The sequence below is a fragment of the Merops nubicus genome, unplaced genomic scaffold, assembly GCF_000691845.1.
Source record: "Merops nubicus isolate BGI_N331 unplaced genomic scaffold, ASM69184v1 scaffold6539, whole genome shotgun sequence".
NCBI classification, from domain to species: Eukaryota; Metazoa; Chordata; class Aves; order Coraciiformes; family Meropidae; genus Merops; species Merops nubicus.
This window is the reverse complement of record NW_008631563.1, coordinates 7,467-17,316: the sequence shown is the minus strand read 5'-3', so window position 1 is coordinate 17,316 and position 9,850 is coordinate 7,467. Positions and strand designations below refer to the sequence as shown.

At 38.3% G+C, this 9,850-nt stretch overlaps 1 protein-coding gene across 1 annotated transcript in view; it reads right to left on the bottom strand.

Moving 5' to 3' along the window:
• Window positions 1-8,025, bottom strand: part of LOC103779952 (UPF0554 protein C2orf43 homolog) — a gene marked incomplete at its 3' end in the record, with an annotated part of 19,796 nt that extends 11,771 nt beyond the window's left edge. The window contains exon 1 of the mRNA XM_008947599.1: window positions 7,872-8,025. Coding sequence (XP_008945847.1) covers window positions 7,872-8,025 — 154 coding nt within the window. The remainder of the gene's footprint in view (window positions 1-7,871) is intronic.
• Window positions 8,026-9,850: the final 1,825 nt, after the last annotated feature.

The following is a 9,850-nucleotide window of genomic DNA, read 5'->3' as shown; positions in this document are numbered from 1 at the left end:
ATGCACTGTTGAAAATTTTAGGAACACCAGCTAGGTTTCCCAGAGCCAGTCAAAAGAGCAGCCCAGCAGGCCAGTAACACATTCAAAGCATCCAGTGGTTGTTTCAAGTCCTGTGCTGGAGAGGTCATGATAAAAGGACAGTGTTCCTCTTCTTGTCTCCATGACAGCACTGCAGGTTCACTGCCATTTTCTCCTGGCTAACTCAGTCAGGCATGATGTTCTGCAGTGAATACTCCACTCAAGCAGAATACCTTCAGGACTCAGTTTCATTTCAAGCACTGCCAATACCACAAAACAGATGAATGCTGCTGCTAAGCTAAGCTAAAGAGGAACCTTTCTTAAATAAATAAATAGAGTATCTGTGTACACAGAGACGGTGGATCCTGCTCAGCTGTTCAGATATAAACATCTAACTCAGGACAGAATTTTAGATGCAAAATTGAGACTTTTATGGTTCTTGCTGATTAGCCACATGTGACTAAAGTGTGCCAGCTCAACCAGATGCCATTCTGAGCTGTGCAATCCTCCACATGCCTTGTCAAGGGAGCCAAGACTCCAACTGAACAAGATTCTTAAGTTGATTCTCTGGACTAGGTGTGTCTAGGGACTATATAATAACATATTACATAAATAACATCACCTCCATTTTTGGGCATCTAAATTTCCCTTCTTCTCCGCCCCGTTGCTTCACCTGAGAATGGACAATAGCAGCACTGGTCTACTTGGTATGGCCAAAATAATCTAAGGTAATAAAACCCATGCAACTTCTTATACTAGTAGAGGTAGTGAGCATAAATACATAATGCACATATGATGGAAAATACACATCTGCACAGAAAACAGCTTTTCAGCCTCAGCTTTAGGTCATTAAAGCTATGTGGTACAGAATTAAGTAAAATGAAATGCAAGTTATTGTGTAAACAGGATTCCTACATAGCTTATTTCAACATTAGCACCAGTGCAGTTACACTCTCTGACTTGCATCTAAAAATCCTCATTGCATCTAAAAGCACTACTTAACTCAAACCACCAAAATCCAAAGCTAAATGAATGATTCCTTTAATAAAGATATGAGGTATATAAAAGTGATTAGTTATTTTCCTTAACATCCTTTGGATATTTACAGAAGATAATGTATGTCCTGTCCCAAGAATTTCACACAATCAGAAAGAGCAGAGCTACCCATGGAGTGGGTCAATGATTTAGACATTGCAGAATAGGAAATATTTGTTGTCTCACTCCATGCAGCTGGGCTTTTATTGTTAACTTATTTACTTGATGTTAGCTGCTTGTAATTGAATGCTGGCTTAGAGACTTGGGTGATAGATTATAGAAATTTTGCAAATGTGAACTAAGATTTGTTTGGAGGTTTGGTACACAGTTTCTCAGGATGACTGGCCATCTATTGAAAAGCAACTCAGTGGAAAGCCTGGGAACAGAAGCCCCAGCACACCAACCCCATGCTCTCTGCTCTAACTGGCTTCCTTTATTTCATTCCCCCTAACACAAGTAAAAGGCATTTTTATGATCCTCAACAACCAACAAAAATGATTAATCACTGCCACATTAACTGCCTTACAAAGCTACAGCAAGGCAGAGTAAAAGTAAAGTACAGCAGAGAAACAGTCAGTGCTTACCTCTGCATTCAGACGAGAGCCTGAAGCCTGACAGTACATGGTATTGCTGGCTATTACAGCAATAAGTTTTCCAAAAAACACTATATTTTTTTCTAATCTTTAAAATAGCTCCCTCTTCTGGCATACTCTTTCCATACTATGTTTCAGTACCATACCTCATTCTTTACCAATTTTTAATTCTCTTTGGTTCCTAACACCCAACAAACCCAGTTCCAGAGTTAAAGCACCTACTGTACAGAAATTGCTGTGAAGGCAAGGAGAGGGCACCTACAATTACAGCTCTTGAAAGAGTGGTTAATTATAATCAAGTATTTACTTGGGATTATCTGTACACTTATCTCTACTGCCTTTTGAAGGCACCCCAAAATCAATCCAGATCAGAATCCACATCTGGACAAGAAGCCTGGATGGCCAGTTCCTGGGTCACATTTGCAGCATCACTGAAGTCAGAAGAGATCACCTGACATTTCCTAACTCACCTCCTGCTCATGCAGGATCAGCTAGAACAGGTTGCCCAGGTATGCTGGCAGTCAAGTTCTAATTATCTCCATATCTGGAGATTTCACAACATCTCGGGACAACCTAACCCCTGAGTAGGCAGAAATGCTCATGGCAGTGCCCATCCCTAGCTACTGATTATACAAAGCACTTGGGAACTTATGCTCCTCACCTTAGCATCTTAATTAGGTGTTTAATATCGACAGGCCTTAGAGTCCCCTTCTGAACTAAGTGACATGGACCCAGCCTGATCCTGGAAAAAAAAAATAAACCAACACCCCAAAGAAAAACCAAACAAATAAACCTCCCCCAACAAAGCCAAACCAAAACAAACCACAGAAGAGTTCTCATAACCAAGCTGATAGTGACAAAACTGCACAGGTAAAAGATGAGGTGAGGCTGGACAGTTTTTTTTCCTCCTGCTGATGCTCTGGCACTATTCAGTCAGGAAAAAAAAACCAAAACCAAAACAAACCACAAAACCAGAAAGAAGAAAAAAGCAGCCTTTACTACCTAATGCATTCAAGTAGAACAGGTTCTCAAGTTAGCTCCTAGAATTCTTGCTGAAGCTCACTGAGCGACTGTGAGCACAAAGTGTGCAGAAGAGAACATGGCCCAAACCCAAAGGCCCCTTGCCCAGGAGGTCAGAAGTAACCTTTCCTCTCAGCCTGGCTGTCCATTGCCACAGCATCCCCCTTTCCTCCAGCTGTATTTCAAAGGAAGGTGGTGAACACTGCTGTGCCCTGGGAGAGGACACACTGGCTGCTGGCTTTAAAAGTAGTGTCTGAGAGGATACTAGTACCTTCCTTGAGTAACTCAGTGGTCTCTAGTCCAAAACCACATTTTGCTTCACGTAAACTGTTCTGATTGAACCACACATTAAACACCAAGATTCACATGCAGGATTCTGGATTACACCCCAGCCAAAGTTGCCAGAAGCTGTGTACTACAACCTAATCTGCTGATGCTATAGGTCCTTATGGATCCAGTGCAGACCTTGTAGATAAATGGTTAGAACATGTTCTTGTTGGTATATAATCTGTATACATTTTATATAAATCAAAGCACATTCTAAAAACATATTGAAGAGAACTGGGGTAAACATGCTTTATACAGGTTGTAGAATGAGGAAATAGATTATTTTACTTATTAAACACCATTCCTTAGTCTCCCTGGTGGCAGTAGACCTTTGAAGGGCTATTCAATCCAGTGACTGCTGAGCAGAGCCAACGACTAACAAAAAAAAAAGCTGGTTTAGTGGGAGCCAAAAAAACCCAAAACCAAAATACAAAAGAACTAAGACTCAAGGCTATATAACTAGTTTTACTGCAAGGTATTAATCTATAGTGATTCTTAATAGCACTTTTCTTATGCAAATGTTGAGTGATGAATGTTAAATATCAAAACAGCAGGTGAAGACAAAGCCAGATAATGTTTTGAAAGCTTTTCTGAGTCCCTACTTTACAGTCAAAAATAGAACTTCAAAGACTTTAAAGCTAATGGGAAGTCTCACTTCAAGGGAGAACATACTAAAGACTTGTCATAATCCTGGCAAATTGTTTGCACTATTTTCACTGCTGAAAAATAGTTAAGCAGTCTTCAAGTGACAACAGTCTTGTTGATGTAAGTACTACTCCTAGAAGAAGATGAGAATCCAAACTCTCACTTTCTGTTGGGCAGAAACCCATAAGCAGCTCTTGACCCAAAGCATTAGCTCAGGAGACTAAATCTTTATACTTTAAAAAAAAGTGTCTGGTTAAGTCCTCATAGGCCTTAAACATCACCAAGTCACTGCATGAGTTGGTAAAACAATCAGATGATCCAATAACCCAGGAGCAATCCAACTGCAAGCAGGCAGATCAAGAAACTTGGCAAGTATAGGAAGTACTCTGCATGCATGCCAAAGAACCAAACTCTGAAATTATTCCTGCATATTAATGAACAAAATGTGTGTAGCATGCTTTACCACCACCAAAAAAAAAGCTATTTATATTATACATTATCAGCTGTGAACTAAGTAAAAGACTGCAAATAAACTTGTCTAGTTTACAGCAAAGACAGCCAAAATTACGAAGCTGAAGGTGTTGCAATGCACCCCAGTAATGAAATGCAAGAAAAACTTGATAAACAGCAAAACTTTACAAGCTAAACAGCAGGGTGGTTGTAAAATTTGTACTGTATTTATTTACAAGGTTAAATGTTTCATAAATACACAAACACAAATAGACAGATACTCTTAAAGCAGTAAAAAAGATATTCCATTACACCTTGGGGATTCTGGTTTTCAATGAACCCAAGCAATGTTAAATATTGCTGTAGTAGATTTTATACTTCATTGCTAATTTTACACTGAACAAACACTGCAAAAGGGAAAACAGACCTTTATTACACTGGAGGAAAAAAAGTAATTCCTGCCCTTCCCATAACACCTACATTACCAGAAAACCATGGACCTGATCCTTCAACTGCACACATTTAATTTTACTCTCATGAGTAAATCTCATCGATTTTAATAGCAAAGAGTTCACATTAAGAAAGGCAAAGAAGCCTAGAGATATATTCTGGTCTGAGGAAAAACTGAGCCTTGTACACAGTAATTACTTCAGTCAACACATTATTACTCCTATATGGAGATTTTTCTTACACACGGAAAAAAAAACCAAAACTTTGTGGAACCAAAAAAGTGTACATTAAACATCTCAAGTAATCCAGGAAAACTGTATTAAAATTAAGGCTACACAGACAGCCATTAATAAAAACAGTACCTTGTTGCATTTAAATGAGATTAAAGTCTGCTGCATATTCTATATTCCAGCTGCTTCAAACACAGTGAGCTATCAGTCCTCAGGAGGCAGAATCCTGCCTCATTTAAAGTCAATAGGAATTTTGCCATTGATTTCAAAGTGGAAGAATGCTTTAGAGTCAGCTCCTTCCCTCTTCCCCTTTTTTTAAAAAAAATGTCAGATCAGAGAAATCCTCCCCATTAGGAAGAAATTTGACTAAAAAACACAAGATAATAAGTACACAGGATTTATTCTCAAATCTCTTTCAAGAACTCAGTTCCAGCAGAAGCTGAGAATTTTATCATCTTTCCCTTCTACACGCACCCCCAATCCTGGTTTGTTTAACTACATATAAACAAAATCATATGCATGAATTTCATTAAGACTGGAAAAATATGTCCCAGGGCAGTTTAATAGGCAGAACAATGCATCACATACAGAGTAGGACTAACCACATTCAGTTCAGATCACTGAACACTTGGCTGTGCACACTCTTTTTGAGTGAGAACTGCCCTTGTCTGGAGATTCCTTTCCTTGACCTGTACTAAGCTACTACCCCTTTGCCCCTCTTTACTTCATTCCATGAAGAATCTCAAGGAGGGATACATGCCTTTCAAGTGTGAAAATTGCTGGACTCTAGAAGGGCTCCAGAGTTCATACTGGGGAAGTTACAAAAGCATGAGGGGAATGCTATCTAATCCTAACTGTTTAGGTACACGAACGTGCTGCCAGATGACCCAACTGTCCGGATCTCTCCTCAGGCTCTGTTTTTATGTTGGCAGACAGAATTTCCCTTGAAGGCTAAAAATGAGGCATATACCAGTAGGAAAAAAACATAATGCAGTTTTGATTCTCATAAATCAAATCTTATGCCAGGGCCTTGTCAGCTCCCTGCCAGCCACAGCAAGGAGCCTGGGTAACTTGATTCACTACTCAATTTGGGTACCTAAAATGAAGATAGCATCATTGTGGTTGCTGTGCTTTTTAATTGTTTTCTCAGTGAGAGAACTTCCAGTTTGTTACCAAGATAATTCTGGAATAAGAGCAGAACCATAAATCAGCTCCTTGCAAAAGCTTCCAGACCACAACAGAAGCACTCTGAATATTTCACTGATGTCTATTTCTGGATACCTATCTAGTTAATATAAGATGTTATTAAGAACCCTTCACAGAAGCTCCATGTAGCCCTGCCACTACATTTTCTTGCACAAAATGTTTCCTATGATTAATGCAGAGCCCATAAAACCCGTGTGACTTGGTATATTTCAAGTAAAATAACTTAGATGCCTTGCAAAGGTGCCTTGCATTGGTTGCTAATATTTGTAGGGGAAGAGCACAAAAGTCAAACAAATCTTTATACCGATATAAGTTAATATAAGATGTTATTAAGAACCCTTCACAGAAGCTTCATGTAGCCCTGCCACTACATTTTCTTGCACAAAATGTTTCCTATGATTAATGCAGAGCCCATAAAACCTGTGTGACTTGGTATATTTCCAGTAAAATAACTTAGATGCCTTGCAAAGGTGCCTTGCATTGGTTGCTAATGTTTGACTTCTGTGCTCTTCCCCTACAAATAAATCTTTATCCCGATATAAGTTAGCTTTACAGATTTATCTTACAGAGTCTACTACAAACCCAAACATGAGGGTACCACAACCTTAAGACAGGTGAAAGTTCCAGATCACAGGGGGGAAAAAAAAAAACACTTAACTTAGATGTTCATTTAAGCTTTGCAGAAATGCCATAACTGGAAGAAAGCAGCAACTGAAAACCATCAAATGAGGCTTGGACCTCCAGAAAACAGTTTAACAATTTGGATCCATACAGATAGACCTGCTGAAGATTTACAGTATGCAGTAACTGGCTTAAAAAATTGTTCCCATGAAACAGTAGCAGGATGTAATCACAGAAGGCTTATTTCTTCTTTTCAGTTAAGGAAAGAATTTAAACCTGACTGTCACTGGGTTAAAAAGTTACAATTATTCATCTCCAGGAGGCAAGTGCATAAAATCATTGTGTCCAAAGAAACTAACAAAAAAAACTAATGTAAAATATTCCATTGGGTTTCCAAAACCTTGCAAAAAAAACCTGAAAAATGGAACCTGTTCTGTTTCATCACTAAGGAAAGGCCAACCCACACACTGGCCCATAAACAGCCCCAGAGTGTCCTTTAAGAGAAGCAGTAAGCCAAAGTTGTGGAGCATCACAAGAGTCATTATTTGCACCACCAATTCTTAGAGAAGTAACAACAGTATCTAATACATTCAAATAACTACAGGAAGCACTGAAGCTCTGCAGACTCCAAGGCACTGAGAGTCAGAGTATCTGTGCTTGAGCAGGCTCAAGCTCTGGTTTTGTTAATGGCAGAACTCCCACAGTGCATTGGCAGACTTCATTGACTTCTCCATTAATTTCAAAATATGCCAAAGGAAAGTTTAGAGCTTTCATTTTAAGATGACCAGATTTAAACATAGCTTGGAACTAGAAGATGCCCACTGAGATCAAGAGGTTATCATAGAAGTTCACATGCAAAAATGTAAGTTAAAAATCATTTTCTACAAAAACAAACCAAACAAACAAAAACTTCAAAAAAAAAGTGGATCCAGAATTTTCTCTCAAATATTTTAACTTTTACCTTTCAGTTGGCACACAGCTGACATTGCAGCACCACTTCAATGTGCAAGAAAAACCAATGTGCAATGCTGTCAGCAAACCACCACTGCAGAATACATCAGACATCCTAACTTCTCAGCTTTACCTTACAGCACCATTACAAATACACATAACAGTAGCAATCAAATACAACAAAGAAATTTCACCACTGCATAACTATTGATTTTTTAGCCATATGCATGAGCCAAATTCCGTCACTTATCTTGTGAAATTTTTAAAACTGAACACACCTTTTGCAATTATCACACTTCTAGACTTAAACAAAAAAAAGCCTTACCAGGAATAATCATGAATAAGAGCCTGGGTAGATTTTTACTTTCATCTTTTGAGAGGTCTTTCCAGGGCCCACACTTTAAGACATGGGTAGCAGCTCCACAACAGTAGATAAATTCTTCATGTAATGGGACTGGCTCTTCTGGTGCTGACCTCATGTTTGCTGTTAGACAGAATAAGATACTGTTACAACAGATCTGCAACTATTCATGTAGCTAGCTCTTTGTTATTACACCTTGCCATAGAATAATTGCAAAAAAAAAGCCTCCAACTATCCTCCCCAAAGAGCTGTCATCTCTGGGAAATGGAAGCCAAGTTCAGTATTTGTTATTTGAACAGGTTGTAGATGTTGATACATATAACTATGAGAGAAAGCATCTTTCAGCTTTTGTCACAGAAATATATGGTGATGAATTGGACAGTAAGATCTATTTTACCTTAAAGGCAAATTAATTTAGATTTCTTTATTCACACTGTTTACTGAAAAGACCTTATTTGAAGGCAAACAAAAGAAAAAATACCAAATAAATAAAACTACTGCATGAACATCTTCACAAGTTCTGTTTGCCTCAACTATGGGAGCACGGCTTCATTTAAAAACAACCAACAAAAACCAACCAGAATAAAGCCCAAAAGAAAATACCAGAGGCCAAAAGGCACATGCTAATTATTAGATTAATAATTCCAGCACTAGATGGGCTCCTCATTTTAAGTGAGGCATAACTTACTTCTCCAGAAATTTTCAAAGGATTAATTGAAGGAGGAGTCTTTGTCAGCCTTCATCTGTTAAAGCTAATTAAGATCTGATCAATTCAGGCAAATATCTATGTTCACCCTTATAACTTTCCTTAAATTGATTATCTGAATGCAGTGATGGGGAAGGACAGTATACTGCCAAATAAAAAAGGCACATTCATCAGTTCATGTATTTATTATTGTATATGAGATCATTATTAGGCTATCACTTTGGAACTGGATGATTGACCCAACTCCTGTATCTCTTTCAGGAAAAAACCCACTTCATCAAGTGATTACTTACGAATTAACACGTCATCAAGATGAACTATGACAAACATAAGCACTTGCCAAAATAACCATTTACCACTTGCACCTACAGGTGCAGTTACCAAACACAAGAGGCAGAAACCTGCCCTTGTTGGAATATGATCACATTTGGAAGAGAGATTTCTGCTTGGTAAGGCCACCAAAGCTCTTTGTATCAACTTCAAGGGCTAGTTAAGCTCTGTAAAGCCTTTCCAGTCTTAAAAGAACCATGTTGTAGGCTTCTGAAGCAACAGATCTGGCTTAAACACACTTGAAAAATTTGGTTAAATTACTACAAGAATGACTATGCATTCTTTAGCCAATACATGACCACTTACAATGGAAAAGGCTGATTATATTTGAAGCAGTTAAATTGGACAAAGTGTCATTCAAGTCACAGACAAGGAAAAAAAAAAGGTGAAGTCTAATGACTAATCTAAAAGATGAGTCTTTACTGTCCCTACCTAGTGCATCCTGAAAGTTGATTAATATATACATTACACAAAGAAAAAAGTGCAATGAGATACTAAGCAAAAAATCCCAAGTTTATAGGCCAGCAATTCTCAAGAACTCCACCCAGGGACTTCACAGGCAGCTACTGCAGGAAAACTGTTTGGTAAACCTCATCTTGAAATCAATGGCAAGACTGCAGCCACCCTTAGTGTTCTTTAAGATGATCCCTTCTGAGCTGAAAACCCACTATTCTGTGAACAACTTTCACAGCAGCAATCCATCAGATCATAGAATTAGGATAATTCAGACAAAATGAGCACATGATAAGATGCAACAAAAAGAATAACATTACAATAAAACTAGATATTGCTGCATACCACCATGATCTTTAAAACATCAAAACCTTCTAGCTAATGATAATACTAGGCCTTCCAAATGCTTTCATGTAGTGAAAACAGACCATTCATTTTCAAGTACAAGGATCCA